Consider the following 25,805-nt stretch of genomic DNA (forward strand, 5'->3'; position numbering starts at 1 on the left):
GCTGACTAAACAGGCTTCAGCCTCGAGAGAACCATGGAAAGCATGGCCGAACCAGGGCGCAAGTTCCCTTTGCGGAGCGCCTTTTAGGAAAGTTGGCGAGTGCCAGTGCGAGTCATTGTGGGCACTGCCACTTGGGATATTCGCAATTGTGCCCTGCGACTTCGGCTCCACTGTTATCGGGCAGTCACCATATAACAAGTATAGCCTTTAGACAACACATAGTATGTTATTATAACATAGTATAGAGAGAATAAGAGAATAGATTAATAGAATACTGTAGTTAATAATATACCAAAATACAAGTATACAGTGTGACCGATGACCCCCCCGCATGCTCAAAGGGAAAGGCCCCCGCAAACCTGAGCGATTTTGGTCCATACCGGACCTCTTTCTCCTTTCTCCTCTTTTTTTCCCCTTCCACCTTTCTTTTTTTTTGGCCCTTACTTCTCTCTCACTCTCTCTCTCTCATTACTCCTTCTCGCACTCGTTGCTATTCAACTTCTCTCAACTACTCCATATTCCTCACTCCGCGTCCTTCCACCTGCGCTTTTGAAGGCGTCTCCGTGTCTGTGGGGGCTTCAATTCCATTGAACGCTTCCTCAACTCTCACCATGGCATCATTCAAGGTATGATCCATTGCGGGCTTCTCTCGATTGAAACTAACATTCTCCCCCTGTGGCTAGGAATTGTCCATGTCGCGTCCTCTCCCCAACCCCAGCCAGCGATCCCACGCCCACGCGCACTCAATCTCGCTGGGTGCGGTCAATTCACACCACCGTGTCACACGCCGCAAGAGTGTCACTACCGCGGCCGCCAATGCCGCCGCTGCGGTCGCTGCCTCCATGGAAGGCGGAGAGTCCACCTCGCTACCCATGGCGCACCGCCGCACCCTAGGAGGCCGCAAGGGACTGGAATCCGGGTCTGTCGGCAACGTGTCAGGTTTCAGCTCATACCTCTCCCGCAGCATCAACAGTCCTAGCCAGGAACCGCCGGTCGCCCGCAAGGGCTCCCCTGGGTCGGAAACCGATGCCAAACTAAAGAACCGGAACCGTCGCGCCAGCGAGGGTGCCATACTGAAGACTGAGGGGAAGCGTGTTCCGGCAGACCTGCGTTGCGATCGCTGCGGGAAAGGGTATAAGCATGGCAGCTGCTTGTCCAAGCATATGTGTGTATCTCCCCTGCCGCTCGGCCGTCTTCTTCTTGCTCGGGGTTATGCACCATGTCGGCTCTGTGCAGGTCGCCCTCGTGGTCATTCTATTCCCCCTTCGTCACAGTTCCCCTTCCTCTCCCTTGTCTCGACATTTGGTTGACGTGTTATTTTTCATGGTAGGTGGGAGCACGACCCAGCATGGGCCGTTACTTCAAAGCTTCTCATCTCTAAGCACCAGCAGGTTCAACTGCTGGAAGCCGCCTCCGTTCTGGTCACCATGAACCACGACGATCCCCCCGATGAGGCCGCTGAGTTGGCCGAACTGGAGTCCGAACTGTCTTCGGGATCACCGGACGCTTCGTCCGAGGCGCGGGACGGAATCAGCTCCGCTGAAACCACGCCACCCCCGATGGACGAGGAAGAAGACGACGATTTCGAGATGTCCGGCGTGCCGGCCCACTGGGCCAAGCGACCCAGCGTCAGCAACGCCTCGGGTTTCTCTCGTTCCTACCAGTCTATTCCTTCCAGCTCGTACAACGAAAGCGCGCCACTGCACTCCCCTGCCTTCTCCCACTTCCGCCACTCGAGCATCGACACCCGTCCTTCGACCGCCGACACAAGGTTACACGAAGATGATGAGGCGGATCTTGCCGCGGCCATCGGTCTCTGCAATTTCGGCACTCCCCGCACCGGGCCCGTCTCCATGACTCCCGACGTGCCGCCAGTGCCTCCACTGCCCGCGCGCTATCTCGACTCGAGCAGCCACCCGAGCAACCAAAGCCCCCACTTGGCTCAGCCGCGCCCCGCCGAGCAAGCCCGCCGAGATTCCGAAGCCAACATCTTCATCTCTCGATCGCTCAACCCGTCCCTGTCATACAAGGTGTCGGATGAGCGTGAGGTCCGCACCAGCGGCAAGGAGGCCGAGGAATCCCGTCAGCGCCGCAACGCCGACGTGGACTTTGGCAACCGCTCGGCACCAGCCGACGATGATGATGACGGAGTCTTTGGCCGCATGGAAGAGTGAAGACTTAATCCGTCCAGTATCTTCAGTCACCGGGGTCCCTACCACCCATTTCACGATCTCATGTACGAGCTTGAGCGAATTTTTGAATCTTCTTGTTTACATGTTTACGACCACCCCAGAGAGAAATAGAGCCGTGGTCCAGCTTAATCGTTCTCGCTCTTTTCTCAACGGCGTGAGCCATTCTCGGGACCTTCCCTTTCGAGATCCCATGTATCAACCATGTCTCCTTGGCCCGTTTTGTGCTTTCTGCTTTGTGTTTTTGTTTTGTTCTTGGAAACTCCAACCTTAAACAGTCGTCTTTGTATGACTGGCGCATATTCAACCCCCATCAATACTCATACTCATACTCATACTCATTTGGACTTGTGTGTTTTTCACATCCTCATGTTTCGTTTGTCCTTTTTTTGGTCTCTGTCTGTTTTTGTTGTTGTTTCTGTTCTTTTTCGCCTCGCACATATATACCAAACCAAATTCTACGATCCGCCCTTGACTTTTCATCCCCATGTGTATCTCGTCCGTTCTCTCCGTCTCTCCGTTCTCTTTGCCTTCTCTCTCCCTGTCTCTTCTTCTCGATTCATCTCTCTCTCCATATCTCTCGCCTCGGTCTCTCACTTTCGTGTACTCAATGACTCTCGGACGGGGCTCACAATGAATATAACTCATGAAACTATATGATCTTTAGCATTGTAGTTTTGTAGATATATGAGAATTGGGATTTGTGTGGATATCCAAGTGATTAGTATACAATCCTATCTCCATGCGTTTCGGAGCAATGGATCATTATGTCGATTCCATGTGTCACTTCCGATATAGACGCTTACCATAGAGATCTTACCATGACCTTCAGTACTTTATCGTGTTACTCAACATAGCTTAGAATAGTACAGAAGGCACCAGACACCCGATACTAAATTCAATAAAATATCAATACTATCCACTGTCAAAAGCAAACTAATTCTTAGGATGCAATAAAGATAACCCAATTAGCTAGTGCATCAAGCAAAGCAAGCTGAAACCTATAAATAAAACAACAAGCTGAAACAACCCAAAGGGAGAAGTATATATGAAGTATCAAAATCGTCATTTGCATGCTCAACATCCACCACCACCACCACCCCCACAGCCTCCACCTCCACCTCCACCTCCCCCTCCACCACCGCATCCACCACCACCTCCTCCACAAGTGCCTCCGAAGCCGCCTATAGAATATGTAAGTCAGGTGTTCGATTTTGTGGAGTGAGGTTGGGGAGACTTACCACATCCGCCTCCGCTACTACCACATCCACCTGCTCCGCCTGTAAACAGAAATCAGTTAGCATATGTATCTAGAGATGATAGAGATAGATCAGAGATCAATGCGAGGGTGGAGGACATACCACATCCACTTCCACCGCATCCACCTGCGGCTACAGCGCCACCTATTGTCAGGTTAGTAAAGAGTAAAGAATAAAGAAAAAGGAAGAAACAAAGAAGGGAGGAACATACCACAAGTACCAGAACAACAATTCCCAGCAGCCCCAGCAGTCATATTCATACAACCAGGATTAGAAGCATAGACATCAGAATTGATACACGGATCCGCCATATAGGGCGCATAATACGGCACGAAAATCGGATACCCATAGGCATAGGGCATATAATACGGATCCGCAGCGAGAGTCCTCTCCCTGCCCTTCTCCTTCTCCTTACCAGAAGTAAAAGTAGAAATAGAAGACTTAGAGCCCGAACGCTGACGAACCCGCTTCTCAGCCCTCCTTGCAGCCTTCTGATAATTAGACTTGAGCTGCAGATAATGCACAGACCCAAGCCGGTCCGTCGGGGCGTACAGCGAGGTCGGACGAACGGCGTTGTGCGCCGAGATGTGCGGGTTCTTATTCGGGTCGGAGGAGATATCTGGTCGGTCGTGTAACGAGTCTGCGGCGTCGCGCGCGCGAGACGCCGAGCCGACAGTTATCACACGGTCGTAGAGATCGGGTGTGCGTATTGCTTCGCAGTACCAGCATGTGCATTCGGAGTAGACGGCGCCGTTGGTGATGCGGCGGTATGTTTTGCTGGTCCAGCTGAAGCCGTCGGAGAGTTTGTCTTCGTCGACTTTGTCGTCGTGGTCGATGAAGACACGGACGCCGGCTTTATTTGCTTGTTTCGTGCTGTAGGTATAATAGCGGGACGGGTTTAATTGGTGGGTGTGCCAGGCTAGGTCGACGTCGAGGGTTGGGACCGCCATGTTTTTGGGCCAGTTCATCATTATTGAGAAGAAGATTTCGTATTTCTTGATTAGCCGGTCCATTGTCTCCATTACGGTTGGTGAATGCAGCCAGTCGATTTGGTCCATTTTCGAGATGAAGGTTCCCTGTCGGATCACTGCGCCTACTAGGTCCAGCGAGAAGGGGCCTAGGTTGTCCCAGTAGCGGGACATCAGGCGGCGGAAATGGATTCGCTCGGCGGGTACGAGTCTTTTGACGTATGTACCTCCGTGGGCTTCCATTAGGGCTTTTCGGTCACGTAGTTTGGGCTCAAGCTCTTTTCGTAAGTCTTGAATGTCCTTGCACCAGTCTACTCGGGGATCGGTGAAGTTCAGCAGTTCTGGTCCGATGGCTTGCATTAGTCTTGTAGGGAAAAGCATGTGTCGGAGACTCGGGTGGTTGAACTTGTCGGTAGAGCCTTCGGGGATCCCATGGAGATTGGTAAACGAGCCGGGCATGGGGGTATCGGCATATATTGTTGCCTCGAGATCCTTTCGGAACTTAGCCACCTTGAGCCGGCCGTGGTCGATTGTGTAATGGCAATGAGAACATTCTTTTTGGAATGAGTTGTCCGCGTAGCCATCGCCAAACCTGAAGGCGTTCTCGACCGTCTCTCCGAAGAGACCTTCTGTCCATTGAACGGGGAAGGTATTTATACAGCTAGGGCACTGAATGGTCTTGGTAGGCGGGTCGTGCAGATTGTTCCATCTGATATTCAGCTTTTGCTCGAATATCTTCTGGGCCTCGTCGGAGACTGTGAATTCCAGCTTGCGGTTGTCAATACAGCTGTCAATCACCTCCCAGGGAAAGCCCGTCTTCCAAGTGCTCATTTTCCCATATCGGATACAATCCTCGAGATAGTTGCGAGGATTCAATGAATGAGCATGCCAGACCATCAAGATATCTACGAAAGGAGTTAGTCTGAGTTCTTTGTAAATCACACAGTTCACTTACCGATTGGAGGCAGATTGTCGGGACTCCATGCCACGAGAGTCTTTGGGTTGATGATATTCTCATAGTCCGCACTTTCCACGTCACTCAAGCTTGCGTTGGGTCTTGACCGTGGGAGGCCAGTAGCCCACCATGCGGCATATCGATCAACCGCACGAGCCGTGTACACAGCCCAGCGCTTTTCGCGGATTCGAGCCCGCGCTTCGTTGATCGACTCAGGGAATCTATCGGCTTCGAAATCATTGATACCAAAGAGTCCATCATCACCAGAGATGTTCTCGCGCAGATCTGCGAGTACGGCTAGGAACTTGAGATGTGCGACGCATTCGTCCCGACTGATAGACTTCGTATCAGATGATACTTGGAGGTTCAACTTTAACTCCACAGATAGTTGCGTCACTGGGTCATCCGAATATGACGGTGGTCGCTCGCTGGAGCTGGTTTCGCTTTGTTTAGTCTCCTTGGACATATTATCCGTTGATACGCCTATGATTACTGCTGAGTGTAGAGTGAGATTGAGTCAAGGACGGGAAGGCGCTTTATAGCCCCGGATACCCCTCGGACTTTCATTTACGAGCGTACGCGGCAGTCGATAGAACCAAAGAACTTCTTCAACGTGGAACCAAGGGACTGAGCCCTGCGAGGCTAAGCTTCTGAACTTGTTCGTATTTATCCTCCGAGATCTCCAAACTATCTATGATTGGACACTAATGAAGAGGCGAAGCTGGGCGCTGGGCAATGTCTTGCACTGCCTCGGCTCATTATGGAGAACGGCCCCCAAGGCATACTGACGATCATGATTTCATGTCTCATGCGCCCCATGCAGGGCTCTCCTAGTGTACTTCGATACGCTTTGTCTGTGCAGCCTTTCGGACCATTTTCTATGCCGGGGCTGATTATAAATAAATCCATCACGTGTATACATCACTCTATCACGTGCGTCCGTAACATCACGTGACATTAATCGTCCAGCTCCTAGTCAGGTGACTCATGCCCCTCCGCGCTGACTCATCCCGGAGTCCCAGACGGCCTTCACCGAGAACATCGTTGTATGTCGTCAGTTGAAGGAAAGGGAAAGGAAAGGAAAAAGTGCAACCTCAATTGCCCTGCTTTGGCAACCTTCCTCTCATATACTACGATCAACCAAACAACCGATCATATCGGAATCCCGATCTCGACCGGATCACGTCATTCAGCCTGGCTTCTCTCGGGCGATCGAGTGGCATCGGAGGAGGCCAGGCAGCTCTGGAATCTACTGTGAGCGCTGATAATGCTTCAGTCGGCAGTCCCGTAATGGCGGGTCTCAACCAGTTACCTGTTGCGGCCGATGGCGTGCATGGTCGCAAACGCAATGTCATCATGGCGGGGATCGACAGTTCGCCGGGAAGTATGGAGGATATGGATGACCACGATGCGCGCGAGGAGAAGAGGCGTCAACCCGTGAAGCGCGCTTGCAATGAGTGCCGCCAGCAAAAGGTATGGTATTTGCGCGATCATGAAATTTTAGACTGGTGCTAACCTTTTTCGGATTGTGACAGCTTCGATGCGATGTTGTTCAAGATCCCTGGACGGATTGTTCGCGATGTCGCCGGCTAAAGCTCGACTGTAAGATCGAATCGAATTTCAAACGTGTTGGGAAGCGCAGTCGCAATGCGGAGATGGAGAGGGAAATCCTTCAGCTGAGGAAGCAGATCGCCACGGGTCAACCCGTTTCGTCCCTTCCTCAACAACCGCTGGCTGCGGGCCAGATTACTCCTAAGCAAGAGTCGAATCGAGTCAGTCCTGCGGTCTATCAAACCCCGTCAGCCATGTCCGCAGATCAGTACATGGGTTCTCAGGAAGCGGTTGCATCCTTGCTGGACTTGCGCTCCGGCTTTGATGGTGCAAACTATTTGCGAAATGGAGGGCAAGTCAAGCGAATCGAGGATGTCATGGTCGTTCCCGAGAAGGTGGTGGAGCTGTTTAATCTGTAAGATCCCAACCGGCAATTTGAGATTAACCCTAACACTGTGTCAGTTTCTTCACATACTACCACCCATTCCTCCCATTCCTTGACCAGAAACAGTCACCAGATGAATACTATAATTCTTCATCTCTGCTCTTCTGGACGATCATCAGTGTCGGTGCGCGTCGCTACCAGGGCGATTCAAACCTACTGAATTCTCTCGCCGGCCCAGTCACCCGACTAGTATGGAGTACTCTTGCCGATATCCCTCAGAGCTATCATGTTGTGAAGGCTCTATCTTTGCTCTGTTCGTGGCCGTTCCCCGTGAGCAGTACCTCAACAGACCCAACATTCATGCTGTGTGGAATGATGGTGCAGGTTGCTATGCAGCTGGGTCTCCATAGGCCTTCTCATACTCAGGACTTCAGTAAATTCAGGGTGGAACTGATTGAAGAAGAGCTGAGGGACAAGGTTCGAACATGGGCTATTTGTAACATTGTTGCCCAGAGGTATGTAACAACAACTCCCCATAACTGCGGCCTGGGCTCATTCTTTCAGGGTATCTACCGGCTACGGACAGCCACCATCCACTCTTTACGATTGGACGTTATCTTCAAGCGATGCGCTAGACCCGAACTTTAAATTGCCAGAGGATATGAGACCAAGACTGGAGATCGAGAAATTTTGTGACAAGATCACTCGAGCGCTTTATACGAATCGACGAGACCCTGTCGGTTTGACTAGTGACCACGAACGGTCAACCATGATTTCTTTCCTATCTCGAGATTTCGAGGAGCTGGAAGAAGAGCTAAGGACGCACAATGACTGTAAGCTTCCCGGTCTTGTAATGTCTATCTGGTGCTAACCAATCAGGTATTACCAATCTGTATCTCCGCGCTGCCAACCTTCATCTGCACTTGTCCGCTTTCTTCGATGAGCCTACTGCAAAGGACTATCGCGAGCGTGTCTTGTCTTTGTATGTTGCGACGACATCATTCCTCGAAGTCGTCCTGAATCTTGAGACCGGAGTCGGTCCTGTACTCTCCTACACACCATATTATGTCTACCAGATGATGGTTGCTGCTGGATGCACACTCCTGAAGCTATGCAAGAGCTTCTTTGCTTCTCATATTGACATGGATTACACCAAGCACCTATTCAATCGCACAATCTGGGCTATTCGTGGAGTATCAGCGTCTAGTAATGACCTGCCCGAACGCCTTGCGGAGGTGTTAGCCCAAATGTGGAGATTGGGAGGAGCGACTCAAAGGTCCAACAATAGCACCGACCTCGACGACTCCCTGCGACTCAAAGTTCGTTGTCGAATGAGCATGTCCCTGCTTTACGACTCCGTATGGCGATGGCGAGAGGATGCACGGACAAAGGGCCGGAATATCGAAGGTTAGTATCACTCACCCCCGTCTAAACCCTATTACCCTAACCTTCTTTTAGCCTATTTGAAAAACCCAACAAACCCAGACTCGACAGCCGATTCATCGACCATCTCATCTGTCGGGCCTGTACACACATCTACATCCACCCCTGGAATTTCCGGTGGAGATCCGAGCCTTGCCCCAGCACCCCTGCTCTCCCAGGCCAGTCTTGGAGTCCAACCACCATCCCAAGTCAATGCACTTCCAAGCGGCTTCATGGAGCCTAATTACGAAGTTTTCGATCCGTTGAACTGGCTGCTTGACGGATTGGTAGACCTGCCTTATTCCTACTCTACCATGAACGGGGTGGAAACCTCGGGCATCGCATAGATTGAACTACTTTCTTGGCGTTATGGCTATTTGTTTGCGGGCGTGGTTTGCGTGTTTGTATCATTATACCACATATTCGATCACTGATACACCCCAGGGAGTTTTCTTTCGCCTATCGGATATCTGTCTGTATTTCTTATGAGTCTCTTGTACGAATCTGTACTCTTTTCAATCTGATCTCAAAAGCTCTTATTGGATCAGCTTCCTAGTCAGATCCAATGTACCCTCATGCAGTAATAAGTCTCGTACATTGTGCAATGCATATCACAATCTGTTATTTTCGTCACTTCTCGAGCACGGGCTCGCCGCATTGTAACTCCCCGATGCAATAGCTGTGTCGTATTGCTTGTCTGTTTCCTTTTCTGTCTTCGCTTCACTTTCGAACCCCCATTCTCTCTCCCCTTTAAAGACCGCCCTTGTTCTTTTGATTACTTTCACTTTGCCTTTTTTTCCTCGCGAAATCAAAGCAGAATGTATTCGGAGCAGATATCCCCTTGGTTCGAGAAATACCTCTGTGGACCCGGGAAGTCTACCTCCCATTTCTCGAGTTCAGATTTCATGTCCCTTGGGCCTTTTCTATTGACCCTTTGCGCTATGGCCGTGGCCATTGTGGTTATCACCTCGGTCGCTCTGGTCCTTACTTCAACTCGATTAGCAAATGTGAGTGATGCTCGGCTCATTAATTCCATTTCAATACAAAAACCCAAAGAACAACCCGAGCCCACTAACCCAATACAATTCTACCAGGTCGGCACTCCATTCGCCACTTCCAAAGGCTTCTTCTCGATTATATACCAACACTACAGATTCGTCGTGGATGGACCGAGTCTAATAAAGAAAGGCTATGAGAAATTCCCAAACGGGTTATTCGAGATCCCGCGCACATTCCGCTTCGGTCAAGTTGTCCTGTGCAAGCTGGAGTTAATCGAGGAGTTGAAGAATCTCCGAAGTACTGCTGTCTCGCCCGAGCCATGGATTGACCAGGTGGGTTATGCTATGCTATGCTATACTAAGTACAAGGCAGTCAAGCGTTGGATATGCTAACGTTGTTGTGTGAACAGTTGCTGCAGATTTCTCATGTTATGCCTGGATACTTCCCTAGGGATGGGGGATGGCCGAAGATCGCAAAGACCACGCCCGGTGTGATTCGTGCCACGGTCTACAAACATCTGGATCAGTACATGCCCTCGATGAACGAGGCCATTCTCGCACAGCTGAGAACCTTGGACTTGAAATTTGGTGGTATGTTTCTCCGATTACCTTGGTTGTCTTACATATTTTCTGATAACGGATGATAGAATGCAACGTTGGGTGTTTCGACTTCGCATATTCCATTGTAGCACGCAGCGGGAGCTTTGCGATGGTTGGCTCACGGCTTTCACAGGATGAGGAGTATCTCAACGCAGTCAAGGAACATATTCTGGGAATGATAGTAACTACTCGAGTCCAGTTTATGGTTCCAGATTGGTTGAAACGGTGAGATATACTTGGTTTATTTGAAACTCCTTCGAACTAAACCTCCAAATAGGTACATTGGTGGATTTATCAGTCGCCTCACCACTCTAGGTACAAATTGGGACATGCATGCCTCACGCAAAATTCTACTCAAGCACTTTGATGCACGCGCCGCTGAATATCACACCGAGATATTTAGTGACGACAACAAGGGTATCGAGACCAATCCCGACGATGCGGATAACCCTGTATGTCTTTCTTTGCTTTTTTTTCCTCCTTCCAGACTCGGTGTCTGCTGAGTGGCTTTTAATCATCAGCAGGTCGAAATCTTCCGCTGGCTGTATGAAAGCTCGGTGCTCCGCGAGAAATGGACTTATGCAGAGGTCATTGGTGAAATGCTACTGTTGCAATTTGCCTTTATCTATACCACGGCCTATGTATGTATGTACACCCTTTCACATGTTCTCTCTGCTGACCATCCAAAAGGGATTGTACGGTGCCCTTGCCGAGCTAGCCCGTCGCCCTGAGTATATTGCTCCCCTGCGAGAGGAGATTAATGCTATCTTTGCCAAGATGGGACCTACCGTCCTGGCCTGTGATGCCATGGTCCTGATGGATAGTTTCCTAAAGGAGTGCCAGCGACTGCATCCCCCTGCAGCCCGTATGTCTACAACAGGTTACCAGGAAACCGAGAGATTGACCCAGCTAACGCAGTAGCATGCATCTAGTATCTGCCCACCGAGTCTGCGTCCACGACCTGAAGCTCTCGAACGGTTCGTCTCAACTCCACAGCATCATACCCTACCTCCCACCTAACTAACAAATATTCGAACAGGAACAATCCTCAAACAAGGCTCCCACATGGCCGTCCCAAGCGGTCTAATCCAACGCCTAAGCACAAACTACGAAAACCCCAACGACTTCGACGGATTCCGGTTCGTGAAGCGCACAGCAGCAGGAGCCAAGAACAGTCGACTCGTCGACCTGAGTCCTGACTATCTGGTTTTTGGGATGGGCGTGCATGCCTGGTAAGTCAAATTCAAATTCAAATTCTGTTTCCAATCGATTGGTTCGCCCTTGTCAGTCTTGCACTAGGGTTATTCTGGAGAGGGGAGGGGTGTGTCTCGATTTCAAATTCAACCGCCCGGATTCCATCGGCTGACACTCTGGGCTCGTGTTTGTCCTCTATCTAGTCCCGGCCGATGGATGGCTAGCGCGCTCATGAAGCTGGCTTTTGCTCATATCCTTACTTGCTATGACCTCTTCCTACCGAATTCATCAACGGGGCCTTTGGCCGGGTCGCTTTCCTTCGAGGAGTTTTATGTTCCAAATTTTGGGCTGAAAGTTGGCTTGCGTTTGCGTAAGTAGTGGCTTTCATTATGGAGGGAAGGGCTAGCGGGGCTGCGCTTTCGGTGGGGGGTAAGGCGGAGGATCTTTGAAAACATACCGTAATGTAATAGTATAGCTCATATGCGGTGCATTTGCTTTCTCATCTGGACTGTCCCCGCTTTTTCGAGGCGTTTAGTGTCAGTCTATACCTGAAGTAACGCTTAGTTTGTATCGTCCTGTATGCTTTCCTTATTGCGAACAATGCTCCCAATTCTTTAAGTGATTGATGTTTTAGAAATCATCTCGTCTGCTCTTGTCTACCTCTTCATACGTAAGACCTATATAGGGAAAGAAACGTAAAGCTTGAAGATAGTCTCTGTTCTTTGTACGATGGGTCAGAAGAAGGGTCTACCTGTTAACCTGTCAAGAATGCCCTCTACGCATAACTTATACTCTAGCTATATCCCTTCTCCGGGCTATATACTACCATTGTCTTTGTTTATTGCCTCGGCTTCTTTAGCTAGTTAATTTTTATTCTTCATTGTAGGTAGCAAACAACTTAGTATCGAACAAGTGGCACTCGCTAAAGAGAAGCAGCTATATTTTCAGAAAGTTTACGAGTAAGGCTATAATATGAGACAAAGACATAAACACAGGGAAAACATAAGCAAATAATTTACTTCATACGAGCAGCAGCTAGTCTGGCGGGAAGGAATGAGATGGGGTGTGAGTCGCTGTCTTCGTCACTCTCATCAGGCAGTGACTGGCTGTCGCCGAGGCTCAGTCTGCTAATCCCTTCAACAAGGACACTGCTATCAGACCTAGCATGGCCAAGTTTAGAAGGTGAATCTTGTGACGAGCCCCCATTTGATCGACGAGAACTCTTTTTCGATGAAGGTGAAGGTGAAAATTTATAATCCCCAGCAGGAGGTGGTAGCACCACATCTTTCGAAATGAAATTGCCGTTTTTGTCGTAAGGCTCATTCTGCCTAGTGGCATATTCATTCTCTCCGCGGGCAAATGCAACCCATTTGTCAAAAATGTTCACCATGTCGTCTTTGCCGATTTGGAGCCATTCCTTGTGGGCACGATGGCAAGTTTCGCACTTCTCAGTGAGCATGTAGTGCTGCCGGGAACATTCGGCGAGGATAAGTTGCTCGATTCGACGAGCATAGGGTAGAAATGCGTTTTTCACGATTGTGATATGTCCATAGCACCGCTTGTGGTCAGAAAATCGCGCCTTGGCGCCCGCTGTATATCCCAATTTGAACATGTCTGCTAGTCCCGGAAGAGAGATAAGATAGAGACGGCCAGGGTCTTTGTCCCGTTCCGAGAGGGGTTCGCGTGCTTTTTTTACCACTCTGCATGCCACGTCCTCGTCGGATCTCGCTGGTGTTTTGGACACGCGGAGCGTGAACCTTGTTGAGGATAGTGGGGTGGAACTGATCGACTCTTCCAAGCGTTTGGAAAGATATTCTTCTAGTTCTGAACGCAACCGGCATCTAATTTCGCGATTGTAAAGCTCCTTTTTCCACTGGCTCATGGCGTGGTCGGCATTTGGTTGGTGTCGACTTGGACATAGGCAGCTCTGGATGAATTGCGCGAGGACGGTATCGAATGCACCATCTTTGTCATGGAATACACGAATAGGGTCGTTGATGATAGCAAATAGTTGCGCAAAGGTTTCTTTGACAAGGTCGAGGCTACCTTTGACCTTATTGCCGCAGGGCATTGCATTGCCTTTGAGCTGCGCGCAGCTGAACGTAGATGCTGGTTTATATATGTTCTCCAGCAAGCCTGAGAGATAAATGAACGTGTTGACGGGGGTCTCCATGTAGGAGCTCATCATTCAAACTGTATAGGAAAAACAATCATAGAAGCCTAGAGGGCGGTTAATAAGTACTTTGAAGAGCGTGAAAAAAACACCTTGGGGCCATAGGCATCGTCCCTATTCCCCCTCTTTTCAGCTCATCTGAAATGAACTAGCTCATGGCCTGGGCGTATCTAGTGTATCAGGTAATGTAGAAATCGGTATAAGCCCCGTTGATTTCTTCGTCACCTTCCTATTTTTGTCCCGGGCGACAGGGGGATCTCAGGCTGTGCCTGAGATAGCTTCACGCAATACTACAATGATTGGAGAATCTCGCACGAGGTTGGGGACTTTCGGGCTTTCGGGGTCCTGTTAAGGGGAATCGCGTGCATTGGCGTCGTTCGTTGACAGGGATCCTCAGCCGTTCCAGTGAAGCTCCATTTCGAGACTTGGACCTAAGGCAAAACCAGATGGTGGGCAACTTCAAAGTCTCAGTTTATGATATGGCTCGTGAATCGACGTGGATGTGTGCCTGTCGCTATGTGTGCCAGCCGTTGATGTTGGAAGAGGACCTGTGGGGGCCGAAACTTGGACAGGTTCATGCCCGGCGCTAACAGCCCCAGCCTCAATTTCAGGGATCTTATAGAGCACTAAAACTACCTAGGCAGGTGATAGAAGTCCCCTGCTAGCTCTGATTGTCCCGGCTATCCCGGTTATTTTTGGTCCTATCTTCTCCGTTGGCAACAGGTTTGGATGCCTTTCACAACGTACTCCGTGCGCTGGAACGAGTTTATAGTACCATTTATAGTGTGCTGATTGCTGCTTGATACCAACATTACCCCACTGCTCATATTTTGATCTCCTCTTCCTTATCCAACCCCTATATGTAGACAATTGTGGAAGCCAAGAGTTTCTCAATAGTTCATAGTTATAGCTGAAATGACGCAAATCTCCCGATAAGCGATAAGAGCTCCTTCCTCCAACTCCAACTCCAACTTTTCCCTCTACGCAACACAGGATTCTAGGAAGTCACGGATATATAGGACAAAAGATGTCATCGTCGACTCCCCCCAAACCAAACCGACCCCGACTAATCCCAAACAAACGCCCACTCAAACCAACATCAACAACCAACCGGTATCCACGAGTCCTCAACCCCAGCGCAAACCCCGCAGAAACACGCCTGAAACAATCCTACCAAGAATACCTCCAAACAACAAAAGACAATCCAAATCCAAGTTCTACTCCAGCAACCGAAGAAGAAGACTTACCCCAGATACCCCGCATCGAAGTCCCCTTCTCGGCACCACAGCCCTTTCTCGATCCGCCGACTTGGGATGCTATGCTCAGGCTTCATCGTGAGAAGATAGCGGCGCAGTCGGTAGAGGACTCCAGGGGGGCAACATCACGGGACTCTGGTTCTGGTGTTGGTGCTAGTGCTGGTTCTGGAGAGGAATCAGCTGAGCGGCGGAGACAACGTGCAGAGCAGGAAATGGAGTATGGGTCTATGGCTATTCGGGGTCGGTCTAGTGTGAGAGGAAGGGGCAAGAGGGGACGTGGGAGGGGGAATATCTATTGGGGTGGGAGGTCTTGAGGTCCTTGTTCTGATGCTCCTTTTGGTTTGGGATGTTTTGATTTGCTGGCGTTATGGATATGTTGTTTGGTGTTTGATACCCCCTTGTTAGAGTTCGATTTGATATATGCTTGTACTTGTACTTGTGGCTCTTGGACAAGGCCTGGTTTGAAAGATGGCTGGTTATCCTCGTGGCTTGATGTAGAGGATCCAGGTATTTTTGGGCGAGTGTGCCATGATGCAGCTTTGCTCTGCTCGATCAGAAATCCTGCACATTTACAATGGATTGTTTCGCCTGTCCGATAATGGCCCATCTCCTATCTACTTCAGCGAAGATTACCAAAGATGAGACCATGGATACTCGGAGAGGTGAGACAATTCTGAAGCAAACCGCCCAGTGTCGCACAACCTTCGGATGCAGGGAGGGTATCTCGGACACGATGAACCCCTACTCGGAGAGAGATTGATGAACAAACCGAGTGAATAAAAGGATAGATACGTATGCTAAGCGTAAAAATAGATGCAATGAACTAATAGTACATTCAAACCCAACAAAGATATCAACAATAATCAATGCAGTTTAGAAGCAGTGGGTAACAGTAAGTTCATCATCATCATCATCACAAGTGTCGTGTTTCATAATCATCATAGATCTCATTTCAAACATAAATCTCCAGGCATGGCCATAAGATAAATTTCAAAGTTTCAAAACGGAAAAGGCAAATGACTCCCAGATGCATCATGATATCGTCAGGCTGGGAGCCAGGCATGAAAACGGGGCATAACAACAGAGGAAAAGAGAGGGGAAAAAAAGAGCATCATTCATTACCTCCCGGGGATCCAACTAGTAGCGCTGGATGCTACATAGAGAGGGCCGCCGATACTCTGCTTGAGAGTTTCTCTCCGGACAGCGCGTTTACGCTCATCACGGCGCTGGCGCAGACGTCGGAGCCGGTTGCGCATATTGCGCCAGGACATCGACTGGACACGCAGACCCCAGCGGGAGAGGACTCGGAAGCGTGATGGGTGCAGTGGCGATTCGGTGCGGAACATGCCTGGGGCGACTAAGCTACCGTTGCTGGTCATTCCATCGAAAAGGCGCCTCATTTCTGGGCTGCGCCGTGCGAAAGCGGGCGGGCCGTCGAAGATGATTCGCTGCTGGGGTAGACCGAGGGTGTTGTTCACTACCAAGGAGTCGTTTGGGTTCAGGGGCAGTTGACGGGTCGGTGAACCCGTTTTCTTGGGGGAATCGGATACGCCTTCCCAGAATGGGCGAGGTCGCCAGAAGGGGTACAGGCGACTGTCCATTTCTATTCCTGTTGTTCGGTTCTTTGCTGATTTCATGGTGAATGATCGTGCTAGGGTGTTGAAGGATTCGGACCGTGGGCGAGCGTTCCAGGTGCGACGTACTGAGCTCCATCGTCCATTGAGACCTTTGCTTTCATCCGCACCGTTGTCATCCTCTTGCAAGGGAAGCGGAGGAAGAGGTTTGGCGATTGGCGGCTTGGGTGGAGGGCGAGGGTTCTTCAACGGGGAGTCGACAGCCATCATTCCTGGCTGGGGTGGATTGTCTGGTGTGCGAATATTGATTGGGCCATTGGAGATTCCACACCCATGGAGAGGACGTCTGGACGACTGCATTCGGGGATCAACAAGAAGCAGAGATCGGTTGTTGTGTGCAAACAAGCTGACAGCTGTAGCCTCCTGGATTTCTATCGGCCCCGGTGAAGATGACGGTATCGATCCTTGGGTGAACGGCAACGAAGGGGGATGCAGGGTCATATCGTCAGCGGCTGCAAACTCATGCATGTTGGGAAGCTCGAGAAAATCGCTAGGGTCATAAGACAAGACGTTATGGCGAGGCGGAGACACTGGCTGCTGATCACGACGCTTTTGCATTTCAAAGTCCATGGCTAGATTGTGGCTTTGCAAACTGGCAGTGGTAAGAGATGTAGCGCGAGAATTGTTCCGACTCGTTGGCGCAGAAAGCGATGAGCTTCGGGGTGGGATGACAGGTCGCCCGATAGTACGACTTCTGGAATCAGTCGCGTGAGATTTCGTGGACACCGAGTCAGACATGGTACGTTTCTTCTGTCGGGTCATATCTACATGACCAGTTGAGGTAGTCGGGGGACGACGGCTCGATCGTTGAGAGCCCGGCTTGGAAGAAGCAAAGCTGTTGCGACCAGAGTTGAGGGATGAACGTCGCTCTGGTATGACCACCACCTTGATAGTTTCAATGTTGGGGTTGATTGCGCTGTTACTAGTTTTGGCCGAGAATGACCTCCCTGATGATGCGCTTCGACGGCCCTGCTCAGGAATGCGAGCGGCCTTGTGGACCAGACGATGTTGCGATTCAGGAAGGGACCCATAAGAGGTACGTTCCGAGTGGGTGATGGGGGAGCTGGCAGATCGCAAAGAGCTTCGCTTTTCAGTATGCCGAAGAATTCGCTGGGCTCGTTTGGGGGAGTCGATGATCATCGCCGAGACGGTGGATGTCGACGAGATGACTGACAAGGGACGGGCTACAGGATCGCCATGTTTGGTTGTACCTTCCGATGATGGCCAACCGATCTCTTCACGGAATCGCTCCATAGATGAAGTAGTCGTCAGTTCAGGTGCACCATGAACGCTATCCCGCAGCTTCTTCTCCCGCATCAAAGAGGCATCCAGGTGTTTCACATCCAATGCATTCCTGTCCAGGCTTGACTGATTGTTCAGTTGAGGATATTTCCGTGCAGATTTTCGCTTCCCAGCTGGTGTTGGAGACCCGTCCATCGTGTCCATGGTCCAATCTCCATCAAAAGACTCGAATCCAGTTACGTACTCAGTGTCGCTAGGCTGTTCAGAAACCAGCGGGGATTCTCTCGCGCTGGTGAAATATGAATGATAACTATTTGCGGCGGGTGGCTTAGATGGCTGCTTTCTTTGTCTGGGTGTCTGAGTCGTGGTCTGAGATGAGCGCACCGGGGTATCCATATCATCAGATGAAGAGATGTCCTCATTAGCCGTTTGGAACGAGTCGGCTCGCGATGATGAGGACACATGCACGAACTGGCTCAAGAGAGGTCGCTTATTCGCGTTTGTTCGAGGAGGAGTCACATCGGGGGTCGGAGGCTTCGAGGCGCGGCGGGGGGTCAACATCCCAGTTGTTGTAAGGTCGGACAGGGACGAATCCATCTTCCGGGGGCTTCGGTCGACGTCGTGGCCTGCATCGGGAGGTGTCAAGGGCGGCGCAGGCGTCGCGTTGAGTGTCCTATTCTGATCCGGCGAGACCGGTTGGATAACTTCAATACTGGGGATGGTTATGCCCCGCCGAGGAAGTGCCTTGTGAGACCTCAGTAGCGGCCGTTCGAGTGCTTGCGAATCCTCCGGTCCCGTCACTTCCATGCCCGGCATCTCTGGGACAGATGAAGATACAATCCACGGTCGCTTTGGCGGTGATTAGCCTTTAGATATGGATCATGACCTGGAATGTTTCAATAAGTCCGCAAGGGTCGCATTGCGCGAAAGCACTCTGCGGCCAATTATGCGACCAATGATGGAAGTTGATGGTTCTCAAACAGCGGCTTTGTTTCTGCACGATGCAAGGGAGTCGATCAGTCGAAGTTCGAGTCCGATAAGGACGATCAGTATGCTTTGTCAGTCGGTCTCGTTGTGAGACGGGGAGTGGAAGAGTGAAGATGGGCGCATATGCGTGTGTGGCTGGGCAGTCACGTCTTAAGTCTCTAGCCTCCCCTCCGATCAAAACTGGGTATGTGAAGGGAGCAATACACCAATAAGGAAGATCAAGTGCCAGAGGGGAGATATCGACCATTTCCTGTTGGCCCATGCACTCCACTACGCTCATCTTTAACACCTTTGACAGAGTACGGAGTACTTCGATCTTCGAGGCCATGTGGAGCATCTTTAAGTTAATCTGTTCCTGAGACACGAAGTGGCTTGCATATTTTTTCTCTCTTTTACATCCTCCTTACGGCATATTTGGGTCCTGCAGGTCTCCAACAGACTCACATCACATTCCACTCCTAGATTTGCCAATATTGCCAATATTGCTAGTACCGGACCCCTCCGCACGAATAGGAAGAGTCAATGAAACAACATAGAACAAACAATGTGAATCCGGATACAAGCATGTGGCGATGAGTGATGACGGTATATTCTCCACACAAGCCAGGATTACTTTTCATCATTCGGTTACGGAAACCGGCATGTTCGTGAGATCTGGGGTTATGATGTCGAGAGTAGGCATTGGCGAGGCTCTATCTACACTGTAGTATGCCACCCAGACGGTGGTGAAATAGACTAGGAAAGGTTCAATATATTACATTACAAAACCATCGTAATTTGAGAAGCAAAGGTGATATATCACACAAGAAGGAAGTAATATAAAAAAGAACTGGGAACTGGGAATACCAGTTTGGCGTGGCCAAGCCGCAACAACGATGACATCGCACGAAGATCGCACATCGTCATAGGCGTTGACTTCTCCCCCGCCAGATATCTGACCTCATTTCTCCCCCTTTTCCTTCTTGCTTTTTTTTACTTACCTTTTCTGATTTTTGAGGTGGAGACTCTTTTACCTCCTTTCTCTTCTTGAACCTGCCTAGACTGCCTTCTTCCCGTTTTTTCCCTGTCTGTGACACTGTCGCACATCCTTTCTACGACGACCCACGACCCGGCATTATGAGCACAATACAGAATATCAAGAACTTCATTAGGCATGGCAAGCAAGCCCGCCTAGTCACCCCTCACTCCGAGCCCACCACCGACGTTTCTACCGTTCATGCCGAGCAACAGCGGCAGCCATTAGGCCAATATTCGCCCGCCTTGGAAGCTTTTGGGCCCGAAGGCCGGGTCAATGCGCCCCAGAAGCAGGCTGATTCACAGGTCAGGCAAGATCGCTCTGCTGAGATTGAACGCTTGGTCGCAGAAGAAAATTTGAGTCGATCCAAAATGCCCAAATACCCGGGTCTGGATCGCTGGATCCTGGTGGAAAAGATGGGTGATGGCGCTTTCAGCAACGTCTACCGCGCTAAGGATACCACAACGGAATATGGCGAGGTGGCCATCAAAGTCGTCCGGAAATTCGAAATGAACAGCAATCAGGTAAGACACCAGTGTTTTTCCTTCTTTTCCTTGATTTCTTTCTTCACTACATGGTGCGCCATCTGTCCATGTAGAAAAAGCCGCCAATATGTTGTGTAGAACGATCCTCACTATCCTACCGTCAAAAAAGTCCCCAAGGCGGCCGAGGTGCGCAATTCCATCTCTCACGCTCTACCTGTTCGGTGGCAATTGTGACTCGCCTCTGGCAGCATGCCCCTGTTCACGTTCTTCCAGCGTTCCTCTATCTCCTGCTTCGTCGCTAACTCTCGTGTTCTCAGCGAGCAAATATCCTTAAGGAGGTTCAGATTATGCGCAACCTTGACCACCCTAATATCACCAAATTGATCGACTTCTCCGAATCACGACAATATTACTACATCGTCCTCGAGCTTTGCCCCGGCGGCGAATTATTCCATCAGATCGTGCGATTGACCTACTTCAGCGAGGATCTCAGTCGGCATGTTATCACCCAGGTCGCACAAGCAATTGAATATTTGCATGAGACATCAGGTGTCGTTCATCGGTTTGTTGGCCGCCAGCCCAATGACGTTGATCCCGAGCTAACACTTGCTAAAGTGACATCAAACCCGAAAATCTCCTGTTTTACCCGATTCCCTATGTCCCAACCAAAAACCCTAAGCCCAAGCAACCCGGCGATGAAGATAAAGAAGATGAGGGAGAGTTTATTCCTGGCCATGGCTCAGGTGGCATTGGCAAGATCAAGCTCGCAGATTTCGGTCTGTCCAAGGTGATCTGGGATAGCCAAACGATGACACCTTGCGGTACAGTTGGGTATACTGCTCCAGAGATCGTCAAGGATGAGCGCTATTCCAAGAGTGTGGATATGTGGGCCATGGGGTGTGTGCTCTACACTCTCCTATGCGGTTTCCCTCCATTCTACGACGAGAGTATCCAGGTCCTCACCGAGAAAGTCGCACGCGGCCAATACACCTTCCTGTCACCATGGTGGGATGGCATCTCCAAGTCAGCCCAGGACTTGATCTCTCACCTTCTCACCGTGGACCCCGAGAAGCGGTTCACCATTAAGGAATTCCTTGAGCACCCCTGGATCCGCGGCACAGACGAGGAAACCACCGCTGCCGCAGACGCACCCCCTTTGGCCACGCCCCTCCAAACCACCGAGAAGGGCCAACAATTCGACTCAATCAGCGCCGAGCACGGTCCCTACCAACCTGCAAGTGCCCGCTTCCTCGACCAGCCCTCCGTAACATCCGACCGCCGTATGGACTTCCGATCTCCCGGCGCATTCAACCTCCGCGAGGTCTTCGACGTTGGCTACGCAGTCCACAGACAAGAAGAAGAAGGCAAGCGTCGCGCCAATGTGCGCAACTCAAACCGCACCGGCACAGCTGGGTTCCAATCGGCCCTCGGCGCCCTCAACGAAGACTACGACGACGAACCAGAATACAGCCATCATCTAGGCGGCCAGCCCCCAGAAAAGGTAACCAAGGCCCAAGGCACCGGCGAGATGGCCGGCATGGAAGCCAAGCTGCGCTCCACAAACCTCAGCAACCAGAGCGGCGCCGCCCAAGCACGAGCTGCTCCCCATCAACAGAAGGCCCGCCAGGGCTACGGCATGCACGACGCTAACGTCGCCTCCGCGGCAAAGAGCACCCTCCGCAAGTCTCACCAACCATTCGAGCTCACCCTCGACGGCGCCACACTCCTCGAGAAGCGTGGTCGTCGTAATCAGCCGGTGTCATAGACGAACATACCAATCTCGAGGGCTTCGGTCTTATGTCAAAATGTCATCATAACTTTTCTAGCACTTGCTTATGAGCGATGTTCTCTACGGATCTCTTTTTTTGTCTTATTCTCTGGGATGACCCTATCTTCTCATGGCACTGTCTCTTTATCTTCATTCTTATTTTCCATTTGCTTTATCTGGTTGGAGCTGTTTGCGCGTTAAGGATCTTACCCGGCGAAGAATATCTGCATGCGTCTGTGGTCTCGAGTGGAAGATGGGGATGTGGGGTTTTCTTCGTTTTCTCTGAGTTGTGGTGCTTGTCCGGGCTGGAATGGAGTTTCTCTTTCCTATCGTTTCATAGGGTTTACATACTTGTTAAGGATTATCTTCTAAAGGCATCTTTCCTCGTATCATTCTTTGTCTGTTATCACTTGCTTTTCTGGCCCGTACTGATGCAGCAAGATTATGTCTCGCTTCTCTTATTTTCTTAGTTGGATATCTGTCGTTTGTTATCGGTTTTGCTGTTCTTGCTGCCTTCTGAGGTTTTACCGTCGTAATCAGTAGTAGATTAGACTTTTCAATCCCTGTACTTCAGCGTCTCCAGCCTTGCAAGTTTCCATCTTATGGTTCTTACCAAGTTTTCATCATTACGGTTATTACGTCACATCACTACAAAATCTTGGAATCTTGGGTCTTACAAGGGAAGTGATATTTGAATTTCTATTGGAATTCAATTTTGAAACTTGTTTGATCACATCAATTGCATTCATGGTACATATGTAAATAGTCATAGACTTGGAATCCGCAAATCGAATATACCATAATCATGGAACATATGTAAATGTAAGGTAGTAGTACATATTCACAAAAATCACAAAGTTGGTATCTAGTATTGGGAGAAATGTTCAACTGGAAGAAGGTCCCTTCCTTCGATCCGATGGTAGAGGACTGGAAGAAGTGCTGGCTTCAACACTCCGTCTGGCGCGGATCTTTCCTGGCAGAAAGCAGTATACACCTCTGGTGATCCATTAATCTCATTCTGATCGCAATGGAGGGAAGAGGGAAGTAAAATGTGTCTGATCTACTTTCCTCTTCCGGTTCTGTTGTATATTTCATTTTTGGCGTTTGCGTCTATTCTTTCGAACATTGGATGAATCACACTGGCTGCTGATGATCCTCACAGTGTCTGCTTACCCCGAGTCTCAATGGGGAGGAGACACATAGCAACGAACGAGGCCAGAATCAAAGCACCAGAGGCATAAATAGGCGAGTTAGGGTTTGCACTGCCAGCATAGATAGCGACAAGCGGAGCACAGAGACCAGCGATACGGTTCAAGCAGCTGGAGATACCAGTGCCGGTGCCACGGTTAGGAGCCGGGAAGGTCTCCGGGGTATAGGCGTACAGGACACCGTACATGATGTTCTGGAAGAAGGCCTCGAGACAACTGCACAGCAGCTGGATGCCGGAGTTGGTAGAGGCAGTGAAGCAGAACAGTAAGACGCCGGTGATGAGGGTAGCGATTGCCATTGTACCCTTACGACCGATGTACTTGATCTCGACAGTCCAGCAGGCCAGGATGGAGCCGGGGAGACCGACAATAGAGGTGATAGCGTAATTGCGGTAGGTAATGTAGTTGGAGTTGGCTTCGCCGCCGGATGTGGCGAGATACTGGGGCAGGAAGGCGTTGAAGAGAGGGTATCCCATGCCAATGGTGGCCCAACAGAACCAGAGGAGGGCGGTGTTGAAGCCCATGCGCTTGTTAGCGAAGAGAGGGCCGATGCGCTCCATGGAGAACTTGGAGAAGAAGCGGCCGATGATTTGACCGTAGCTTAACTTGGTCTTATCTTCCTGGCCCTCGGGGTAGCCACCGATCTCGTTGAGGATCTCGTTGGTCAACCAGGTCTGGGTGCCGTTTTTGTAGGCGATGCCATGGACGGAGGCGACGGCTTCTTCCTGGCGGCCACGAGATAGCAGGTACTTGGGAGACTCATACAGGTGGAAGAAGAAGAATCGTAGGATGAACATGACGAAGGTGATGGCGCCTAGGGTGAGCACCAAGTAGCGCCAGCCCATGTTCTTCTCCTTGGTGCAGCCCTCATAGCCCGCGCAGCTATAATTGGGAATGTAGGCCCAGGCAAGCAGGCTGCCAATCAGCTGGCCAACGGGCCACCAGACACTCAACATGGTCAACATGTTACCAGAGACGAAGGGCAAGAACTCCAGGAAAAGAGCACCGTCGACGGGCAGGTTACCACCCACACCAAGACCGAGACAAGCAAAAAGAGCACATGTTCTAAATTAATTAATTAGCGTAAATTCGGATGGATTTCTCATAGATCTTACCCAATCCAGGTAGGGCCACCACCCGCAGCTAGACCGAAGGCACCAGCAAGGAAGAGGGTAGTGTTGAAAGCAAGACGACGGCCAACAATATCAGAAGCAATGCCCCAGAATGAGGCACCAATGCAGAGACCCAAGAACAGGGCACAGGTCGTGAAACGCACCCATGTACTGGAGAGTCCGAATTCGTAAGAAATGGGTGTCAAAGTTAGGGCAACTCCCTACACATGATTAGTTTAGTCCACGTGACGTACAGTAATTATTTCTCACCTGAAGCCAGAGGCTAAACGATAGAATTTAGTAATCTGATTGCAGCAAAAGAAGGAAGAATGCTTACTTATCCGCAGTCCAACCGAAACCACAAAGAAAGAACAGCTGCCACTGATACCGGCCCATGCCAATATCCTGCAAAGCCCTGTTGATCACCTTCGCCTTGCCTATATCGAATCAGCCAAAACCCAAAAAACGCGTCACAGGAAACTTCGACTGGGGAGAAAATAGAGTACATGGGAGAAAAACATACGATCATAGGCCGAGTCATGAGTCGCAGTAGCAACATCAGATTCAATTTCTGCGCGAAGGGCTTCCAAAGTCAGAGTAGATCCAATTTGAGAGCCGACAGCGCCATTCTCCGAAGAAGACGCAAGGTCCAAGCTCTTGGTCTCCTTGTCGTCCTTCTCGGTGATGTTAGGGCTATGCGCCGGCGCAGGGGCACCAGCCAACGGGATAACAACACCCGGGAAGTTCTGGCGATCCTTTTTGAAAGGGTTAAATTTCTCGAGACCCATGATGATTGTATACAAATGGCGCTTTGGAGGGAAAACGGGTAAAATTGCCTGCGGGAGTTGCTGCTATCTGCCGAGTTGGTCGCGTGGTCTAGGTCGTTCGAGTTTCGCAGAGGGGTTTCGAGGCTAGCCGGTTAAGACGAGTCTACAGAGATGGGATGATGCAATTGGGTCTTATATTTAGATGCCGGGGCAGTTCTGTCGTGAGACCGAAGTTGGCGCAAGGACTGGTTCCGATGGATAATGTGGGCCAAGCGCTATGGATGCTGGAATTGTCGCAGTCGCAGTCGATGTATTGTTGCCGCCAGGGTGATGCAAGATCGCTTGCTACTGAAGTGCGGAATCGGATTGAAAGGAGTGCTTGGCCTTCGCTGTTGGAAACAGATATCTTTTGTCTTTCTCACAAGGATGAATGATCTGAGAGCATGTACCACAGATCAAATGATAGAATAAAGTGTAAGGCAAGCTTGGATAGCTGTACAAGAGGAGAGACGGGGGTTGAGGGATTCACAGAAGAAGAAAAAGAAGGAAGGAAGGTGGGATCTGCTACCTGCTGTATATAGTCATTTAAATTACCATATGCCCATATTAGGCCTAGTGCGGAAAGTGGGTGGAACTG

The 25,805-nt window shown here is 50.3% G+C and overlaps 9 protein-coding genes across 9 annotated transcripts; 4 read left to right on the forward strand and 5 right to left on the reverse strand.

Moving 5' to 3' along the window:
- Positions 1–611: 611 nt before the first annotated feature.
- PENARI_c001G04922 (putative C2H2 finger domain protein) lies at positions 612–2,174 on the forward strand (the record flags this gene model as incomplete). The annotated part of the gene is made up of 3 exons (XM_022626500.1): positions 612–626; positions 684–1,165; positions 1,331–2,174. 3 exons carry the CDS (start codon positions 612–614, stop codon positions 2,172–2,174), a joined length of 1,341 nt encoding a protein of 446 aa, XP_022493800.1.
- Positions 2,175–3,266: 1,092 nt separating this feature from the next.
- On the reverse strand, positions 3,267–5,837 carry PENARI_c001G09024 (uncharacterized protein; the record flags this gene model as incomplete). The annotated part of the gene is made up of 5 exons (XM_022626838.1): positions 3,267–3,373; positions 3,431–3,469; positions 3,551–3,592; positions 3,660–5,321; positions 5,372–5,837. 5 exons carry the CDS (start codon positions 5,835–5,837, stop codon positions 3,267–3,269), a joined length of 2,316 nt encoding a protein of 771 aa, XP_022493476.1.
- An 824-nt stretch (positions 5,838–6,661) lies between these two features.
- On the forward strand, positions 6,662–9,076 carry PENARI_c001G12470 (putative C6 transcription factor (Leu3); the record flags this gene model as incomplete). Its single annotated transcript, XM_022627117.1, has 6 exons — positions 6,662–6,844; positions 6,907–7,337; positions 7,385–7,822; positions 7,872–8,140; positions 8,187–8,714; positions 8,766–9,076. The coding sequence occupies 6 exons, from the start codon at positions 6,662–6,664 to the stop codon at positions 9,074–9,076; spliced, it is 2,160 nt and encodes a 719-aa protein (XP_022494002.1).
- A 594-nt stretch (positions 9,077–9,670) lies between these two features.
- On the forward strand, positions 9,671–11,563 carry PENARI_c001G05331 (cytochrome P450; the record flags this gene model as incomplete). Its single annotated transcript, XM_022626547.1, has 9 exons — positions 9,671–9,736; positions 9,824–10,060; positions 10,138–10,318; positions 10,375–10,552; positions 10,605–10,779; positions 10,849–10,968; positions 11,018–11,192; positions 11,260–11,304; positions 11,367–11,563. 9 exons carry the CDS (start codon positions 9,671–9,673, stop codon positions 11,561–11,563), a joined length of 1,374 nt encoding a protein of 457 aa, XP_022493103.1.
- A 973-nt stretch (positions 11,564–12,536) lies between these two features.
- Positions 12,537–13,694, reverse strand: PENARI_c001G10816 (GIY-YIG nuclease family protein; the record flags this gene model as incomplete). The annotated part of the gene is made up of 1 exon (XM_022626976.1): positions 12,537–13,694. The coding sequence occupies one exon, from the start codon at positions 13,692–13,694 to the stop codon at positions 12,537–12,539; it is 1,158 nt and encodes a 385-aa protein (XP_022493242.1).
- A 2,374-nt stretch (positions 13,695–16,068) lies between these two features.
- PENARI_c001G03672 (uncharacterized protein) lies at positions 16,069–18,642 on the reverse strand (the record flags this gene model as incomplete). The annotated part of the gene is made up of 1 exon (XM_022626414.1): positions 16,069–18,642. One exon carries the CDS (start codon positions 18,640–18,642, stop codon positions 16,069–16,071), a length of 2,574 nt encoding a protein of 857 aa, XP_022493758.1.
- Positions 18,643–18,694: 52 nt separating this feature from the next.
- Positions 18,695–19,141, reverse strand: PENARI_c001G10684 (uncharacterized protein; the record flags this gene model as incomplete). The annotated part of the gene is made up of 1 exon (XM_022626968.1): positions 18,695–19,141. The coding sequence occupies one exon, from the start codon at positions 19,139–19,141 to the stop codon at positions 18,695–18,697; it is 447 nt and encodes a 148-aa protein (XP_022493135.1).
- A 788-nt stretch (positions 19,142–19,929) lies between these two features.
- PENARI_c001G07581 (serine/threonine-protein kinase) lies at positions 19,930–22,078 on the forward strand (the record flags this gene model as incomplete). Its single annotated transcript, XM_022626729.1, has 4 exons — positions 19,930–20,352; positions 20,452–20,499; positions 20,631–20,875; positions 20,929–22,078. 4 exons carry the CDS (start codon positions 19,930–19,932, stop codon positions 22,076–22,078), a joined length of 1,866 nt encoding a protein of 621 aa, XP_022493986.1.
- A 1,113-nt stretch (positions 22,079–23,191) lies between these two features.
- Positions 23,192–25,189, reverse strand: PENARI_c001G03731 (uncharacterized protein; the record flags this gene model as incomplete). The annotated part of the gene is made up of 6 exons (XM_022626418.1): positions 23,192–23,196; positions 23,255–24,354; positions 24,405–24,622; positions 24,672–24,684; positions 24,739–24,838; positions 24,925–25,189. 6 exons carry the CDS (start codon positions 25,187–25,189, stop codon positions 23,192–23,194), a joined length of 1,701 nt encoding a protein of 566 aa, XP_022493090.1.
- Between the last annotated feature and the right edge of the window lie 616 nt (positions 25,190–25,805).

The sequence above is a fragment of the Penicillium arizonense genome, assembly GCF_001773325.1.
Source record: "Penicillium arizonense strain CBS 141311 chromosome Unknown PENARI_contig001, whole genome shotgun sequence".
Classification (NCBI taxonomy): domain Eukaryota; kingdom Fungi; phylum Ascomycota; class Eurotiomycetes; order Eurotiales; family Aspergillaceae; genus Penicillium; species Penicillium arizonense.